The 19,569-nt window shown below is 39.7% G+C and overlaps 2 protein-coding genes and 1 long non-coding RNA gene across 6 annotated transcripts in view; 1 reads left to right on the forward strand and 2 right to left on the reverse strand.

The window, feature by feature from the left end:
• Window positions 1-19,569, reverse strand: part of LOC143730857 (uncharacterized) — a 160,113-nt gene that overhangs the window by 10,200 nt on the left and 130,344 nt on the right. The window lies entirely within an intron of this gene.
• LOC143730829 (uncharacterized) lies at window positions 226-1,754 on the forward strand. 4 transcript variants are annotated; one of them, XM_077221378.1, is made up of 5 exons: window positions 226-320; window positions 397-515; window positions 771-912; window positions 943-977; window positions 1,293-1,754. In XM_077221378.1, exons 1-5 carry the CDS (start codon window positions 299-301, stop codon window positions 1,296-1,298), a joined length of 324 nt encoding a protein of 107 aa, XP_077077493.1. In that variant the 5' UTR covers window positions 226-298; the 3' UTR covers window positions 1,299-1,754. The 4 variants fall into 4 exon arrangements, with proteins under 4 accessions (XP_077077493.1, XP_077077494.1, XP_077077491.1 ...); XM_077221379.1 differs by having other exon boundaries at window positions 771-906; window positions 937-977; XM_077221377.1 differs by having other exon boundaries at window positions 227-320; window positions 771-879; window positions 910-977.
• The window catches only part of LOC143730851 (chloride channel protein 2-like), a 63,251-nt gene continuing 46,948 nt past the window's right edge, over window positions 3,267-19,569 (reverse strand). Inside the window, exons 20-23 of the mRNA XM_077221422.1 lie at window positions 16,713-16,751; window positions 16,345-16,449; window positions 15,522-15,608; window positions 3,267-4,860 (exon numbers count right to left, since the gene is read on the reverse strand). Of these exons, the coding sequence (XP_077077537.1) occupies window positions 4,717-4,860; window positions 15,522-15,608; window positions 16,345-16,449; window positions 16,713-16,751 (375 nt within the window). The 3' untranslated portion in view covers window positions 3,267-4,716. The remainder of the gene's footprint in view (window positions 4,861-15,521; window positions 15,609-16,344; window positions 16,450-16,712; window positions 16,752-19,569) is intronic.

Below are 19,569 nucleotides of genomic sequence, written 5' to 3' on the forward strand. Positions count from 1 at the left end.
TTTGTGGTTTGATTCTCTGGCTGTCATGTCTTGATGTAATTTTATGTTTCTGTGTATTTTATAGATATTTAATACTTGTGGACAGCACTTTGGTCCATTTTAATGGTTTTGAACGTGCTTTATAAATAAAAGTTGAGTTGAGTTGAGTGTGTGTGTGTGTGTGTGTGTGTGTGTGTGTGTGTGTGTGTGTGTGTGTGTGTGTGTGTGTGTGTGTGTGTGTGTGTGTGTGTGTGTGTGTGAGGAGGAGCTCTTGTGTGAAGATAAATACTGCTCTCATCACCATCACATCACATTCATCATGGACTTCGATCTCGACTCAGGTAAACTTATAAATCTGTAATCATCCAAACGTGATAATTGTATTGTTGGATCTGTAAGTGAGTGTGCGTTCTTCAGCTGTTGGAGGAGATGAGGTGAAGAAGCAGGACGGCAAAGAGGTGGAGGGAATCTTTGGGTTCGGAAAGAAGGATAAAGACAAAGAAGAAAAGGACAAAGAGAGCAAGGACAAGGACAAGGTAAAAAGAGTTATTCAAGTCAATGAAAGTGTTCTAATACACAGAAGAAAATCTAAATCAGTTACAGAAACACCAACATGTGTGACACTTCTCATCTCAATAATATACTGATTTCTAAAATGTCTTTGTGTCGAGCTTAACCCGGAAGATTCCTTCTCAGAGCTGTTCAGCCCTCGAGGGTTTATAGTGACGTCAAAGAAGAGAAGTTATACGTGTTATAATGGCATTATACTGTTTTATCTGGGCTTTTTTCAGAGTGATTGCAAGGAAAAGGACAAAGACAAGGACAAGAGCAAAGATAAAGATAAAGATAAAGACAAGAGCAAAGATAAAGATAAGAAGAATAAAGAACACAAAAAGGGTGGCGGTCGAGGTCGAGGTAACGATCACGGTCGCGGTCGCGGTCATGAACACGGTCAAGGTCGAGGTCGAGGACGCAGGTCTTCTTCATCCAGTGATGAGGTAACGTGCTTTTGCTTTATGATTCTCCATTTTGCTGAACATGATCCTCGTTTGATGCTGCTCAATATACAGTTCACACACGCCTGTTGATCTATATAAAGATGCTACCCTTGGTTTCCACGCTGTATTTTCATATTCCTCATATTTCAATGCTCCTCACATAAAGCGGCTTAAGGTGTGTAAACCCCAGGTAAAGCATGTGATGTGACACGCCCCTGTAATGCAGACAAACCGGTTTCGTGTTGAAAAGAGTGGAAAATTAAAGATTTAGGGTTAGGTCACAACAAGTTAATATTGTTCTCTCTCTGCTTGTAGGACTGAAGACTGATGACATAAGCTGGACCGGGGCAAGTTGTCACATGAGAAAACCTTGTTGCACAAACGCTTGTTTTCTCTCAGGGTTTTGTTTGTTGGTTTTAAACACTTGGTTGAAGCATTTGCCTTTCTTAGTACAACATTTTGTACAAATAAAGGCTAAAATTCCAATACTGCTATATTTTTATATATTGCTGTAAGCGATTACATCTTTTCTATTATGCATATATCAATAAGAATTGCTTTTTACAATATATAAATGTTATATTGTTGAAAATGGTTTGATTATATGTTTGTAGGTAGTATGTCATATAACAAATATTTGTTTTCTCATATCAGTGTCAATACACATTGTGACTTATCCTCTATAATGTGACAACATGCCCTGCTAAAGGTCACAGTGTATTTTCTTTGTAGTTGTAAAGAAGGTTTTTGACAATAAAAGTGATTTTTCAAAACAAACTCCCAATAAGAAGTATGCCACCTGGACTTCTTTATCTCGTATAATTTCATATTCATAAAATGATGGCATGTGATTTTTATTTTATAACACTAATAGTGCTGGGCAACGATTAATCACAATTAATCACATCCAAAATAAAAGTTTGTGTTTACATAATATACTGTATGTGTGTGTAATTATTTTGTATATATAAATACACACACATATGCATGTATATATTTAAGAAATATTTGCATGTACTATATACTGTATATATGTTTATACATAGTTTATATTATATATACATATTTTATATATAAATAAAAAAAAATTTATATATACTTGCACGTGAGTGTATTTATATACAGTATACACAATAATTATACACAGTACACACACATATATTATGTAAACACAAACTTTTGTTATATAACAGCTTGCATTGTGTTGTTGATATTTATACGCTGATTCTTGATGTGTGTGTGTGTGTGTGTGTGTGTGTGTGTGTGTGTGTGTGTGTGTGTGTGTGTGTGTGTGTGTGTGTGTGTGTGTGTGTGTGTGTGTCTCAGTATCAGCAGTGCAATATTAACCCTCTGCTGCTGAATTTATTACTTCATCAGAATGGTACCAAACTTGGTAAAAGCTTTAGCACTTGCTGTGTGAGCATAAAAAATCATGGACATGATTTGAAAAGGATAAATGGTCCTGAAAGAACAGTCACACTTGTATTGTTTGCACATTGGAAATGAATGCGAGACGAGTTTCCTCTAGTGGAAGCATTTGGTACTGCAGCCGAACAACATCTCACTGAACGCTCATTTACTGAGATATCAGCTCACATTTGGAATATAACTTGAGATTTATGGCTTTGATTTTCTCACAGTTTTAGAGTAAAACATGTTTCGGAAAATATATATATCATAACAAATTTTAAAATAGTATTTCTGTGCATTTTTCATGATATTAAATTCTACTTCTATAACTTTTTTCACTTAAGCAATAATCTGCCAAGTGTCGTCTTTAAAAACAGACCAAACTTCAGTCTGTCGCTCTAAAGATTCAAGATTTATGACACAAAAAGTGTTTAACGGGTAATAATGGATTATAACTATTTCATAAATATAATTAAGTGCCATAAATTCTCAAAATATATAAAAAAACATTATCAAACTGAATTATAGCTTGTACATTCATTAAATTGAAATAAAAAAAGGTAATTTTGACCTCCACACGAGCTGCACCACAGGGTTAAACATATTCAATGTCCAACGCACTTTTAATCAGTGATAAACCTTGGGATGAGATCTGTGAATCATGATGATGTCACCGTCAATTAAAATAACCATCAGATCATCTCCAGAATCTTCCTTACAGACACACAGTTTAGCAGCCACAGAAAAACTAACGTTAAAAAGTCAAGAGCACAACTAAAGCAAACACTGATCACCATAATAGTGACTTAAAATGAAACGCTCTATCTTTGTCTCAAAAATCTCGTGAATGTCTTTGTATTAACGACTTAACTTCAAACATGCGTGAGAATTTTATTTTAATCAGTTTCCACACACTAAAATAAACTTTTTCTTACTAAAAATTGGAGGGAACTATTTGCATGAGAATTGTGAGTATTTTAAACTCAACTAATTTGTGTTTGACCAATTAGACTTTACATGTTTTTAATACGCACCCTAAAGTAGTACCAACACAACTTTCCTTGAAAACGCAACTCAAATACTTTGTGTAGCAGAAACACAACTCAACCAAATCTATTTTTCAGCATACATTAAACAATTTACTATATTAATCAAAAATATATGAAAATATATATATTCTTTGAGTAAGGTTAAACTAACCAACCCTGTTGCAAAAAACAACACATTCACTGAATGAAAAACAAGATAAGATAAAATGGAATGTCTATTCGTTCTCAGATTTCATTTTCTCAGATTGTTTTATCCACTTTTGGTGTCTGCAGCCGTTGGCCTGAAACAAACAACACATAATACACAAGCATAGAGTATGTTTCTGCACTTACACACACTAATGCTGAACCAGATGGAAAAAGGTGTGGACGTGCATCCATTCACAAACATGACATGTAATTAAAAACTTGCTCGGTTGGTTGGCGTTTGAACCTTGGATATTTTCATGGTGAGTAACAAGTTAAAATATTATAAAAGAGTAATTTAGAAACCTTTGTAAAGTTTTAAAAGGGTCATGACATGGATTTTTTATTTTTATTTTAAAATGCTCCTTACTGTTCACTTATAATGTTAATGAAGTTTTTTGCACAAAAAAACTAATATATATGTGGGAAAACAATTATTTTCAACCCTAATTCTGAGCCTTTGTTTGAATGGCCGTTTTAAAGGTGCGGCTCCTTTAAGGCCTGTCAGTAAACTGACACTTATTTTTGACAGACATCATTGCAGAGGAAACTCGCCATTGAAAACATTATCCATATAAAACCATAATTTACAGACAAAGCATTATGAAATCATTTATGAAATGAAGATGAACGAAGGTCTTATGAAATCATTTATAAAAAGCATTATGAAATCATGAAATCATTTGTGGATCAGCTGCTGTCAGACTCGATACAGTCGCTGCTTCATCTGTCAACAGAAGCTTCTTTGTGGAATCTCCATTACAAATGTTCAGAACTCTGACTCGATCTGACTCAAATATTCAAATAAAAGACGGAACATCAGAAAAAGTGTCTAAACATTTTTTTTTTTACTTTTTCAGTCCATTTCTGCAACAAACACATAAACGTTTCCATTGACTTCTATTGCTTTTACACAGCCAATTATAAATACTACAGAGTAAACCAAACAGAAAATAATAAAAACAGTATTTACTCGGTTTTCAGCACTGAGGACGTGTCTGGGAATGTAATCAGTGCAGAACAGATGAAAATGTTTGTGCGCTTGTCCTCTCGTTCCCCCGTGCCGGTCTGAGGTGTTCTGGTGTTGTGATGTTCTAGCTGGCCTGATGGTCCAGTAGTTTGTGGAGCTCAGCGGTTTCGATGCGGGCTCCTCTGACGCCTCGGTCTCTGAAACTGGCCAGAATGGGTCGTAACCTCACGCCGTCCGCTGGAAGAAAGCCCTCGATCGCTTTACGCAGCTGCAACACAGGAGAAGAGCTGGTCATGACTTCAGTTCTTCATGTTCAGATCAAAGCCTCTCCTGCCGTATCCAAAGCTCAGATTAAAGGGATAGTTCACCCAAAAATGAAACTTCTGTCAGTATTTACTCTCCCTCATGTTGTTCCAACCTCGTAAGACCTTTGTTTATCTATGGAACACGAATTAAGATATTTTTGATTAAATCTGAGAACTGGATCACTCCTCCATAGGCCTCTTCAGGGATTGAAACTTGTTCCCCGAAAAGTTATGAAAGACATCGTTAAAATAGTCCAAGTGACTACAGTGGCTCAATCTTAAGTTTATCAAACGACGAGAATACTTTTTATGCGCAAAAAAAACAAAAATAACAACTTTATTTTAACTATTCGTTTCCCTCTCTGCGTACAATTATTCATTTAGCTTACGCTTTTATCCAAAGCGACTTACAATTGCTATATTTCAGAGGTCGCACGCCTCTGGAGCAACTGGGGTTAAGTGTCTTGTTCAGGAACACATTGGTGTCTCACAGTGGATTCGAACCCAGGTCTCTCACACCAAAGGCATGTATCTTATCCACTGCGCCATCACCACCCCTTGTAATAGCGTAAGCTTCTGTTGTTGTACGTCACACGTTTCTCTTTCAGAAACTAAATAAACTCAATTCACTTTCACTCTGTGACTTTAAGCTAAATTAACTCACTTTAAATTATTCCAATAGAATGCAAAAAAAATCAAATTTGAGAATAACCTTTTCAGTTACCTCACATAAATCCAAAATAGCAGTTCTTAACACTCTTGTTATCTTTTTGGAGAATTGAAACACTTTACAGTACACCTTGAGTGATCACTCGTATATATGGGCGCACACACACAATGTAAAAGTCACCACCCAACCCCTCGTTGCAGGCCTGAACCGTTACTTGAGTTCGCTGTGGCCTAGAAACAACAAATGGCCTCTTCACTCTATTGAGCATCAGACTCCACTCCTCCAGTCAGTTCTAGCTGAACAGGATCCTCTCGAGACCTATTAGGACTCTGTACGTTCTCCCCCCCAGTTGACGGAAAAGATAGTCTTTCAAGATTCACAGTCCTTCCAACTGGATAATAAACACAATCACTACTGTCATCACTCATAGAATTCCAGTCCACTGATTCACAATTCTCCCTTTCATGATTCACGACTTTCTTCTGTCTTCTTTCCACAGTTTTAGATCTGGTAACCACGTGGCGGGAACTGTCCTCCCTCTCTGAAGGTAAGTTTATTCTCACTCCCTCACCAATCGGCAGCAAGTGATCTCTGTGCAAAGTTCTCACCCCTCCCGTTCCAGTCTTTGGCTTCACCCTGTACACAGGTAAATTCTCCAGCTTCTCCAGAACAAGGTAAGGAACTAAACCCCACTTATCTCTCAACTTCTGCTTCCCAGATGTAGCCAAGTTTTTCATCAACACACAGTCTCCTTTTCCAAGCTCACAGAACTTCACTCTCTGATCATAGAGTCTTTTGTTCCTCTGCTCCCTTTTCTGTGCATTTTGCAGTTATAAGTCAAATGCATTTCTCAAATCCTCTTTCATTCTCTCTACATACTTCACATGCTTTTCTCCTCTTCTCCCATCTCCAGCATTTCCAAAACGCACATCAATTGGAAGTTGAGCCTCTCTTCAAAACACAAAATAGTAAGGAGAAAATCCAGTAACTTCACTCTTCGTGCAGTTATACGCATGCACCATCTGACTCACACTCTGACTCCATCTCTCCTTCTTAGAAGCATCCAAGGTCCCTAGCATATATAACAATGTTCTGTTAAAACGTTCCGGCTGCAAGTCTCCCTGAGGAGGATATGGTGATGTACGAGACTTTCTGATCCCCAGAATTCCAAGCAACTCCTTGATCAGTCGGCTTTCAAAGTCTCGACCCTGGTCAGAGTGTATCCTAGCAGGTAATCCGTAATGAACGAAAAACTTCTCCACTAGAATCTTTGCAACCGCCAGCGCCTTCTGATCTCTTGCAGGATACGCTTGTGCATAACGTGAAAAATGATCAGTTACTACAAGAACATTTGCTACTCCTCTCAAGTCTGGCTCAATTGATAGAAAATCAATGCAAACAAGTCCTCTGCTTGAAATATGATTCAAGTATGCAGATCTTTGTGGCAATGTCTTCCTCACAATACACTTCCCACAATCCTTCACATATCTTCCATGGAAATATGCGGCCAGTAGAATCTGTCCTTGCACAGCTCAGTCGTTCTCTCAATCCCTAGATGATCCGACTCATCATGTAGAGAATTCAAGACTTCCTTTCTGTACTTTTCAGGCAAAACCAACTGTACTTTCTCTCCTCCAAGAGAATTCTGTGTCACTCTGTACAACAGATGATTACGAATGACCAACTTTTTCCCTTTTTTCCTCAACAAAGTCTCCCACACATCTGAACTCTTTGTTGTATTCAGACTCTTTCCAGACTCCACATCTCGCATCACTGGACCAATGACCAGATCTTCCGCTTGTGCCAATCTCAACTCCTGGTTAGTCAAGGAATCTCCCTCCTTAGTGTCCAAACGAATCGGGCAAACATACAGTGCTGGAACACTTTCTACTCCACCACCCAGTTGGTCTACCAGTCTGTGCTCCCCTTCTTCAGCCCAGTAAGTACTCTTTACATGTCCACAAATGGCTTTAACCCCTGATCTAGGCATATCCATCCAGTTGGTAGCTTCACCTGTATCCGCAGGATAACGCGACAGTACATCAGCATCAACATTCTGCTTCCAGCCTTATACTGTAGGTTAAAATCATACGTGGCTAAGACACTCAACCATCTATGTCCAGTTGCATTAAGTTTCGCACTTGTTAGAACATATGTAAGGGGATCATTGTCAGTCCGTACTGTGAATTTTGTTCCATACAAGTAGTCATGGAATTGGTCAACAACCGCCCATTTCAGAGCCAGGAACTCCAACTGATGAATGGGATATCGTTGTTCCGCCTCACTCAGTTTCCAACTTGCGAATGTAATTGGTCTCAACCCCTCAGGGTACTCTTGATTTAGGACTGCTCCCAGCCCTTTCAAGCTAGCATCCACATGCAGTACATACGGCTTAGATGGATCAGCATACGCCAGTACAGGTGCATGAGTCAAACACTTGATAATAGAATGAAACGAGTCCGTGCATTTGTCAGTCCACCTCTCTCCAAAGCATTCCTTCTCTTAAAAGTATTTCCCTTTCATCTCTACCTTCTTTTTAGCCCTCACAGGTGCATACCCTTTGGTCAATTCCGTTAAAGGCCTCACGATCTTGGAGTAATTCTTGACAAACCTGCGATAAAATCTGCAAAATCCAAGAAACGATCTTAATGACTTCAAATCATGAGGTATTTTCCACTCCTTCACAGCTTTTACTTTCTCTGGATCTGGTGTTACGCCCTCAGCACTCACAATATGTCCCACAAACTTGACAGATGGCTGACAGAATTGACACTTATCAACTGATAATTTCAGCCCAATCTCCTCCAATCTATCAAGCACTTTCATCAGTCTCTCTTCATGCTCCTCCAATGTTCTTCCGAAAACAATCAGATCATCCAAGTACACAATCACTTGTAGTAAGTGCATGTCTCCAACTGCCCTCTCCATCAATCGCTGAAACGTTGCAGGAGCTCCCGATATCTCCTGAGGCATACGCTTAAATTGGTAGAATCTGAGTGGACAAATGAACACAGTCTTCTCTTTATCTTCAGAGGCCATTTCAATTTGATAGTAGCCACTTCTCAAATCCAACACTGAAAACCACCTACTTCCCGTCAGACAATCCAAAGCATCTTCTATCCTTGGCGTTGTATACTGATCAGGTATAGTTCTGGAGTTCAGAGTTCTATAATCAATGCACATCCTGATAGCACCATTCTTCTTTCGAGCTATGACTATGGGTGACGCATAAGGACTCCTCGATTCCTTAACTCCTGCAGCCAGCAGATCCTTCAGATGACGACGCACATCATCTATGTCCGCTGTAGCAATCCTCCTTGACCTCACTCGGAACGGTGTACTATCCATCAGCCTGATGGTATGAGTTACATCCTTCGCTTTCCCCACATCCCACTCGGATATGGAAAACACATTCCCACGCTCAGACAATTTCTTTCTCAATCTTCCTTCCCAATTACTTGGTATTGGAGAATCTCCAAAGTTAAAGATATTCGGATCCAACTTCGTCACAGATGTCTATTCTCTTTGCATCACAGTCACAGTATCCGTATGAAACACATTCGCCATCACAGTTCCTTCAGAAATAGCTATGTCCTTCCCAGTCTCATTATACACCAGCAACTTGAATTGATCCACATTCACATCAGATGAATTTAAGACAGACGAAGGAACAAACACTCCATCAGGTAACTGGCTCTCATCAGTGGCTTCCACAATCAGAATATCTTCTCTAGTCTGTTTCTTCAGTTCCACTTTACACTCAGCATACTTGTCATCATTCTGAGGTATCTTTAGATCTCCAGGACCCATCCACTTTATACTCCCTTCCACACAGTCAGTTACTTCTTCCGTCCTTGGCAGCTTCTCCAACCCAGGTATGGAAGCGGTCGACTGTATCCTCAAGGAATGTAAAGTATCGGAAACTTCCGCCTCTTGTCCCAATTAAATTAGTCTTTGGAAGAAACTGGCATTCGTTCCAATGATAATGGGAACCTGTTTAGGACCCTTAGGTTCGGGACACACCGGCGCTAACACAGGCACTGTTTTCTAAACATCCGTGAGCGACTCAGGAAATGACACATCCACCAGTATATATCCCGTTTTGTATAAGTACTAGCACTTAGTCCCCAAATTGACAATCCACTCAATGGTTGAATCAAAACATTTGACAAATGTTGCTTATGAAAATGCTCAAAGACAACTGTCAAGCAATGCACTTCATAAACGTCCATTCACTTCAACTGATATGGTAGAAACTGGACCCACAAGACCTCTTGGCACACAATCCTTTTCACTGCCATCAGTAGTTCCCTTCTTTGAGAAACAATTTGAACCACCGGACCCAGTAGAATCACCCTTTGCTCTCCTCACTTCAGCTTTAGCTCTATGTAGGGATTTCACCAGCCTTTGAATCACCTTTCCGGTATTCTCTGTTGCTCGGCACTTAGTGGCAATATGTCCGTCTTCACCACAACGGTAACAGAAGAAATCCTCCTCCGGCTGCAACCTTCCCTCTGCATTTCTTTCAAAAGGCATTTCTCTGTAATTTAGCCTCTTTGGTTGAGTCTGCTCAGCCGTTGAGTTTATGGCCATCATTTCCAGATGTTTGTTCAACTTCTGAATCTGCATCTTCAACTCTTCTACCTCAGGGTCTCCACGAGTAGTCTCTCTTTTCTTCTCCTGCTTCTCTGCAGCAGAATCAGTCCTCATAGAATCAGCAGGCACCTTAGATGAATCTTTTCTCATCTTCAATTTCAGCTCTTGAAGTTCAGCTCTAAGCTTGTTTCACCACATCAGAATCCACTTCAGCATCGGTTTTCAGACTCAATGATTTCACTGGCATGCCAATCCTACGTCTTGCACACTCATTCTCTTCAGCTGCCTTTATCTCATTTAACAACTACAAGAATCCAGGAGGCTTAGCTATCCTTTCTCTTAGGCGCAGTTGTAACAACATCATGTCAGACTCAGCAGAAGCACCTCTGATAAGTCTCGCATTATCCATTGACCGTGACATCAACCCTCCTTTCTGCACAACTTTCGTCAATGACTTCTCCAATCGGGTCAGGAAATCAGACAGCATTTCTTTAGGGAATTGTCCCAGCAATCGGAATGCAAAGTAAAGATATTCACCTGATTCAAATGATCCAAAGGTATTTTCCAGTGCCTCCAAGTACTCCAAAGCACTAGCCTCAGGACTTGCATATCTAACCGCTTTCACAATATCAAAAGCAGGACACTTCAAACTCTCTAGAATCCTCCCTCTTTTCCTTATCTGAACACTCACATTCAGATATCATCATTCTGGCTGGTTCCAACCAGTTCTCAAAACTCTCTTCTCCAGCCGGAATAGGAATGATACCAGAGAACATCCTCAATCTTCTGTAAGCATTTGAATCTCCAGAAGGTTTTGTCTTCTCCAGCAGATCACCAACAGCACGAAAGATAGATTCAGGCGACGCAGCATTCGAACCAGATGAATGGAACAATGATCCCACATCACTCATGGGTTTTCCTTCCTCACGAAGAAATTTTTTCAAATTCTCTGCGAATTCAGAAGCATGAACATCAGCCGATGCCACAATAACTCTCCATGGATCTTCACCATCAGCTCTCTGCGACTCAGCTGGTATGTGAGATGAGTCAATTATTTCACAACATTCACACAATACCATCACAGTACTTGGAGTTTTCCCCTCTTTGGAGTCTCTTACTCTCACTTTGCCAACAGCTTTTATGGTTTGGACGGCGTCTTGAATGTATGCCACCTCCATTTCTGATGGTAGTCCCATTAGCATGATAGCATGATTCTCATCAATCAAAACTTCCTTACTCCACTCTGTAAGTTCAGCAGCCCATAGTGCATCACCCTTGAACTCCATCTTCAAGCTTGAAAAGAGTAAATAACAACTTATTTAGTCTTCTCAAATCTTCAACAGGATCTCAGGAAAAGAATAATGTATCCCGGACGAGCCCCCAAATTGTGTAGCACCCCCTATGTGTAACCCAAGTGACGCTCCGGATTCTTTAAATGTGTCTCTCGACTTGCAACTATGCAATATTGTTATTCTTTCCCTTCTTTAAGATCTAAGAATCTGTATCTCCTAATTAACTGCAGCAACATTATTGGGTAAGTATATACAAACAATAACATTGATTCACACACAATAAAAGAAATATTAAACAAATGAAAACCCTTGTATTGAGTCTTAATATACCAATAAATTTCAAATGTAAATCAACACTTGTCTCTTGTCACTTATTTTATCTTTCAGAAAACAAAATAAACTCAATTCACTTTCACTCTGTGACTTTAAGCTAAATTAACTCACTTTAAATTATTCCAATAGAATGCAAAAAAATCAAATTTGAGAATAACCTTTTCAGTTACCTCACATAAATCCACAATCTTAACACTCTTGTTATTGTAAAGCCTATATGGTGCACATTAAAATGTCCGACCCAGTTGTCGTTTCAATTCAATTTATTGACAATCACATAAATAGGCTTAGATGGCAGGAAGTTGACAAGTTAAAAGGGTTCATACACCTAAGTAAATCAGTGCAGACCTTCATTATTTGATTTGACTTTAGGTAATTCAAAACAGTGACAAAGACCAGCTCCTAAAACAGAGCCAGAAAAACACCCTTATTATTTGTGCTAATAATATTCACAAACAAAACGTTTTTTAAAACAACATTCCTCAAAAACACACATTCATTAAAACAAACATACATTTCAACCATACATCACGTACCTGGCAACAACTTACAATAACTATTTTCCAAACCAGGAACAAACCATCACTACAACCTGCATAATATTTAGATACACATGATTATCATGCATTTAATACCCATTAAATCAAACATAGCTGATGAAAGTTTGATTTACCTCCAAAAAGGAAAATCACTGCCACCTATCCGGCGTTATTGTACCATGCAACAGCTACAGCTTACAACAACTGTTTTGCAATTTAGGCACATACTCACTGTCTGCACAAAATATTTGAATACACACGATTATACAAAATATTGCATTAGAAACAGATACATCAAACATAATCAATGAGAGTTTGATTTACCTCAAAGACAGAAATCTCAGCAGCCTATCTGGCGTTGTCTGTTCAGCGTGCACGCCGCCATTACTACTGAACTAACTACTCCATTCATAAAGGGGACATCGGATCGGAAACTACCGTATTCACCCTACCACAAAGGACTACCGTAAATACTATAGTGGTTACAGCCTTCACCTCATCACATTATCTTTTTGGAAAATTCAAAACACTTTACAGTACACCTTGAGTGATCACTCGTATACGTATATGCGCGCACACACACAATGTAAAAGTCACCACCCAACCCCTCGTTGCAGGCCTGTACCATTGCTAGAGTTCGCTGTGGCCTAGAAACAACAAATGACCTCTTCACTCGGTTGAGCAAATAAAATATAACCAGATCACCTGAATTCCTCCGTCAGCAAACGACACTTCAGCAACTCTTCATCCACCACGAGCACCTACGAACACACTGGCTTTACTTGACCCATCAGCTCACCATCTTCTTCCCCAACAGCAGCAAACGACATCCAGAGCTCATCCAATCTAGACCCGCTCTGATCAAAGTCCAGCGAACCGGTATCCTCTTCACACGGATACGATAATCAACGTGCAGTCCATAGCATATAAATGTCTGTTTTAGACATTTTAGAATGTCTAAAACATCTTTTAGAACACCCACTTCTCACTTCTCTGTCTCAAAACTCTCTCCTCGCTCTCATCCAATCCAAAACACCCTCTGACTAAAGAAGGCGGGATAAACCAAACAACAGCCAATGAGAATAAAGCAATACAAGAATGCTAGGCAAAAGCACATTTTCCCCAAGTGCATTACATGCAAACTTTAATCTCCCTCATTATTCTTAAAGCAACACATACCAGTTATAATCTTATTCAAGTGAAACCCTTTATATCACTTATAAATCCTATAAATGAACTTCTCTGAAAGACTAAGACTATTGTTTAATCAATAATAATTCCCTTCTTACTCAGAACTAACTATTTCTGTAATAATCTCAGAAATAAGATATTAATAACCCTATATGCAATATTAATAAACCACCTGGGTTACATTACTATAGAATATTCCCTGAACGTTACCTTTGAATGTTCTCTGAACGTTACTATAGAATATTCTCTGAATGTTACTTTAGAATGTTCTCTGAATGTTACTTTAGAATGTTCTCTGAACGTTACCTTTGAATGTTCTCTGAACGTTACTTTTGAATGTTCTCTTAACGCTACTTTTAATTGTTCCCTGACCGTTGCTTTTGAATGTTCTCTGACCGTTACTTTTGAATGTTCTCTGAACGTTACTTTAGAATGTTCTCTGAACGTTACTTTAGAATGTTCTCTGAACGTTACTTTAGAATGTTCTCTGAACGTTACTTTAGAATGTTCTCTGAACGTTACTTTTAATGTTCTCTGAACGTTACTTTAGAATGTTCTCTGAACGTTACTTTAGAATGTTCTCTGAATGTTACTTTTGAATGTTCTCTGAACGTTACTTTTGAATGTTCTCTGAACGTTACTTTAGAATGTTCTCTGAACGTTACTTTAGAATGTTCTCTGAATGTTACTTTAGAATGTTCTCTGAACGTTACTTTAGAATGTTCTCTAAATGTTACTTTTGAATGTTCTCTGAACGTTACTTTTGAATTGTAGCAATGTTCAGGGAAGAAGGAGGCGGGAACCGGCGAACAATCAAAGAAACTTTATTTAAAATAGGGGTCAAACAACTAAAAATCAAGTCAGGAATCTTGGTGTGTCTCTAGAGTCAGACCTTAGTTTCAGTAGTCGTGTCAAAGCAATAACTAAATCAGCATATTATCACCTGAAAAATATTGCAAGAATTAGATGCTTTGTTTCCAGTCAAGACTTAGAAAAACTTGTGCATGCTTTCATCACCAGTAGGGTGGATTATTGTAATGGACTTCTCACTGGCCTTCCCAAAAAGACCATAAGACAGTTGTAGCTCATACAGAACGCTGCTGCTAGGATTCTGAACAGAACCAGAAAATATGAACACATCACACCAGTCCTCAGGTCTTTACACTGGCTGCCAGTTACATTTAGGATTGATTTTAAAGTATTATTACTGGTATATAAATCATTCAATGGCCTAGGACCTCAATACATTGCAGATATGCTCAGTGAATATAAACCCAACAGATCACTCAGATCATTAGGATCACATCGGCTAGAAATACCAAGGGTTCACTCTAAGCATGGCGAGTCTGCTTTTAGCTACTATGCCAGCCGCAGCTGGAACCAGCTTCCAGAAGAGATCAGATGTGCTCCTACAGTAGTCACATTCAAATCCAGACTCAAAACACTTCTGTTTAGCTGTGCATTTACTGAATGTGCACTGTGCCACTGTTCGTCCGACTGTTTGCACTGTATTTTATTTTATGTTTTAATTATTCTGATTTCTTTTGATTATTTTAATTTCTTCTATGTAAAGCACTTTGAATTACCATTGTGTATGAAATGTGCTATATAAATAAACTTGCCTTGCCTTGCCTGCCTAAAATAAAACAAACAAACCAAAATACCGCCAGCAGCCCCTCGCGGACGACTGCTGGCTAAAGTAAAATACAAATACAAAAACCAAACACAACTAAAACACAGACATGTTCCTCTCTCGATCATAAACGTCGTCGCTCCTCCTTTATGCCTCCGCTCCTCCGTGAGAGATGCGAGACCGGTGTGCTACACAGGTGCTGCTCATTAGCAATCGCACCTCCGGCCTCGTGCCGTTCTCTCACGTCCCTCGGCCGTCCTTCGCCACATGAATGTTCTCTGAATGTTACTAATGTTTACCTATGAAGAACCTCAGTGTAGATGATGTGCAGTGTTTTTTTCTCACTGTTGTGCGTCTGCTGAACTCTCACCTCTTTCAGTGAAACAACACCAATCAGTCGTCCGATACCGGTGATGTACGCGTAATCCAGATTCAACACAGAAAACATGGTGTGAGTCTGTCAGAGAGAGAATGAGATGCTAAATGGGAATGTCAGAGAAAGTCACTGTTTCTTTCACTTTTTGATGTTTAAAGTGACATATACTATTACATTACCAATGCATTTCCTAAAACTAAACTCCAAAAACCAAACACAACTAAAACACAGGCATGTTCCTCTCTCGATCATAAACGTCGTCGCTCCTCCTTTATGCTTCCGCTCCTCTACCTTTGAATGTTCTCTGAACGTTACAATAGAATATTCTCTGAATGTTACTTTAGAATGTTCTCTGAATGTTACTTTAGAATGTTCTCTGAACGTTACTTTAGAATGTTCTCTGAATGTTACTTTAGAATGTTCTCTGAACGTTACCTTTGAATGTTCTCTGAACGTTACTTTTGAATGTTCTCTGAACGTTACTTTAGAATGTTCTCTGAACGTTACCTCTGAATGTTCTCTGAACGTTACTTTTGAATGTTCTCTGAACGTTACTTTTGAATGTTCTCTGAATGTTACTTTAGAATGTTCTCTGAATGTTACTTTAGAATGTTCTCTGAACGTTACTTTAGAATGTTCTCTGAATGTTACTTTTGAATGTTCTCTGAATGTTACTTTAGAATGTTCTCTGAACGTTACTTTAGAATGTTCTCTGAACGTTACTTTTGAATGTTCTCTTAACGTTACTTTTAATTGTTCAACATCACTGTTTTCTCCCCAAACTAAAGCTAAATAAACAGCACACACACAGTCTGACCTTGTGCAGTGAAGTGCCTTCCACCAGCTGGAAGGGGGCGGGGTCAATCTTGCAGTTGTTGAAGTTCACCTGCTCGTCAAGCTGTGGCTCCTCCCACTCCTCAATCTGCATTCAGAGCCAGAGGTACTGTAAGTGAATGTGTGTGTGTGTGTGTGTCTGTGTGTGTGTGTGTGTGTGTGTGTGTGTGTGTGTGTGTGTGTGTGTGTGTGTGTGCGTGTGTGTGTGTGTGTGTGTGTGTGTGTGTGTGTGTGTGTGTGTGTGTGTGTGTGTGTGCGTGTGTATGTGCGCGTGTGTGAGTGTGTGTGTGTGTGTGCGTGCGTGTGTGTGTCTGTGTGTGCGTGCGGGCGTGTGTGTTCAGATATCCTCACCTCCTGAAATATCGTATCATCTTCTGCATCTGGGTAGTCCTAAAGAGAGAAGCATACACACACACACATGTTGTGTTTCATGTGTTATGTGGACTCTCCATAAAAATAATGATTTTATTCTTTATAAACTGTATATTCTCTCCCCTTACACAAACCCTACCCCTAAACTTACCCATCACACAAAACTTTCTCCTATTTTAGATTTTCACAAAAGATCATGAAATATGATTTATAAGTTTGTTCCCTCATGGGAACAAAAAAATGTCTTTGTGGGGACACATTTTGTCCCTATTATTTATGGTTTACCAACACACCACACACACACACACATATGCACACACTCACACACTCATTATTATTGTCATTCTCATAGACTTATTATCATCGTGACTTGATTGAATGTACAGCCCTAATTTTAATTTATTCATCCAAATTCCGTGACATTCCATCTTTTAAATTTAAGTTTTAAGTTCATTCTTCTTAAACTAAATTTCATTTTCCACATCACAGAATTCACGGGCCCAACATACGCTACACATGTACACAATGACAGAAAACGCATTCCAGGCACATCATTGCAATTTTTCTTGCATTATTGCTGACTTGAATTAAAAAAGCGCACAATAATAAAGTTCACTATAATCTCTTCCTCAAAAACACCGGAGTGAATGTGTAGAGCATTAGTGTGTGTGTTGGAGCATTAGTGTGTGTGTTGGAGCATTAGTGTGAGTATTGGAGGATTAGTGTGTGTGTTGGAGGATTAGTGTGAGTGTTGGAGCATTAGTGTGTGTGTTGGAGCATTAGTGTGTGTGTTGGAGCATTAGTGTGTTGGAGCATTAGTGTGAGTGTTGGAGGATTAGTGTGTGTGTTGGAGGATTAGTGTGAGTGTTGGAGCATTAGTGTGAGTGTTGGAGCATTAGTGTGTGTGTTGGAGCATTAGTGTGTTGGAGCATTAGTGTGAGTGTTGGAGGATTAGTGTGTGTGTTGGAGGATTAGTGTGAGTGTTGGAGCATTAGTGTGTGTGTTGGAGGATTAGTGTGTGTGTTGGAACATTGGTGTGTGTGTTGGAGCATTAGTGTGTGTGTTGGAGCATTAGTGTGTTGGAGCATTGGTGTGTGTGTTGGAGCATTAGTGTGTGTGTTGGAGCATTAGTGTGTGTGTTGGAGGATTAGTGTGTGTGTTGGAGGATTAGTGTGTTTGATGGAGGATTAGTGTGTGTGTGTATTGGAGCATTAGTGTGTGTGTTGGAGCATAAGTGTGTGTGCTGGAGCATTAGTGTGTGTGTTGGAGCATTAGTGTGTGTGTGAGTTGGAGCATTAGTGTGTGTGTGTGTGTTGGAGGATTAGTGTGTGAGTTGGAGGATTAGTGTGAGTGTTGGAGCATTAGTTTGTGTTGGAGGATTAGTGTGTGTGTTGGAGCATTGGTGTGTGTGTTGGAGCATTAGTGTGTGTGTTGGAGGATTAGTGTGTGTGTTGGAGGATTAGTGTGAGTGTTGGAGCATTAGTGTGTTGGAGCATTAGTTTGTGTTGGAGGATTAGTGTGTGTGTTGGAGCATTAGTGTATGTGTTGGAGGATTAGTGTGTGTGTTGGAGGATTAGTGTGTGTGTTGGAGGATTAGTGTGTGTGTGTTGGAGGATTAGTGTGTGTGTTGGAGGATTAGTGTGAGTGTTGGAGCATTAGTGTGTTGGAGCATTAGTGTGTTGGAGCATTAGTTTGTGTTGGAGGATTAGTGTGTGTGTTGGAGCATTAGTGTATGTGTTGGAGGATTAGTGTGTGTGTTGGAGGATTAGTGTGTGTGTTGGAGGATTAGTGTGTGTGTTGGAGGATTAGTGTGTGTGTTGGAGGATTAGTGTGAGTGTTGGAGCATTAGTGTGTTGGAGCATTTGTGTGTGTGTTGGAGCATTAGTGTGTTGGAGCATTAGTTTGTGTTGGAGGATTAGTGTGTGTGTTGGAGCATAGTGTGTGTGTGTTGGAGCATTAGTGTGTGTGTGTGTGTGTGTTGGAGCATTTGTGTGTGTGTTGGAGCATTAGTGTGTTGGAGCATTAGTTTGTGTTGGAGGATTAGTGTGTGTGTTGGAGCATTAGTGTGTGTGTGTTGGAGCATTAGTGTGTGTGTTGGAGCATTAGTGTGTGTGTGTTGGAGCATTAGTGTGTGTGTTGGAGCATTAGTGTGTGTGTGTGTTGGAGGATTAGTGTGAGTGTTGGAGCATTAGTGTGTTGGAGCATTAGTGTGTTGGAGCATTAGTTTGTGTTGGAGGATTAGTGTGTGTGTTGGAGCATTAGTGTATGTGTTGGAGCATTAGTGTGTTGGAGCATTAGTGTGTGTGTTGGAGCATTAGTGTGTTGGAGCATTAGTGTGTGTGTTGGAGCATTAGTGTGTGTGTTGGAGGATTAGTGTGTGTGTTGGAGGATTAGTGTGTGTGATGGAGGATTAGTGTGTGTGTGTGTTGGAGCATTAGTGTGTGTGTTGGAGCATAAGTGTGTGTGCTGGAGCATTAGTGTGTGTGTTGGAGCATTAGTGTGTGTGTGTGTGTGTTGGAGCATTAGTGTGTGTGTTGGAGCATAAGTGTGTGTGTGTGTGTTGGAGCATTAGTGTGTGTGTTGGAGGATTAGTGTGTGTGTTGGAGGATTAGTGTGTGTGTTGGAGGATTAGTGTGTGTGTTGGAGCATTAGTGTGTGTGTGTGTGTGTGTTGGAGCATTAGTGTGTGTGTTGGAGCATTAGTGTGTGTGTGTGTGTGTGTGTGTGTGTGTGTGTGTGTGTGTGTGTGTGTGTGTGTGTGTGTTGGAGCATTAGTGTGTGTGTTGGAGGATTAGTGTGTGTGTTGGAGCATTAGTGTGTGTGTTGGAGGATTAGTG

Source organism: Siphateles boraxobius, unplaced genomic scaffold (genome assembly GCF_051911475.1).
Source record: "Siphateles boraxobius isolate OS27281-9 unplaced genomic scaffold, OSU_SipBor_1 82, whole genome shotgun sequence".
In the NCBI taxonomy this organism is placed as follows: domain Eukaryota; kingdom Metazoa; phylum Chordata; class Actinopteri; order Cypriniformes; family Leuciscidae; genus Siphateles; species Siphateles boraxobius.

Bases quoted from the DNA above. Each gene is read 5' to 3' on its own strand.
- LOC143730829 (XM_077221376.1), top strand. From the start codon at position 299: ATGGACTTCGATCTCGACTCAG. The intron at 321-396 runs GTAAACTTATAA...TGCGTTCTTCAG, and splicing joins GGACTTCGATCTCGACTCAG to CTGTTGGAGGAGATGAGGTG. The intron at 516-770 runs GTAAAAAGAGTT...GGCTTTTTTCAG, and splicing joins AGAGCAAGGACAAGGACAAG to AGTGATTGCAAGGAAAAGGA.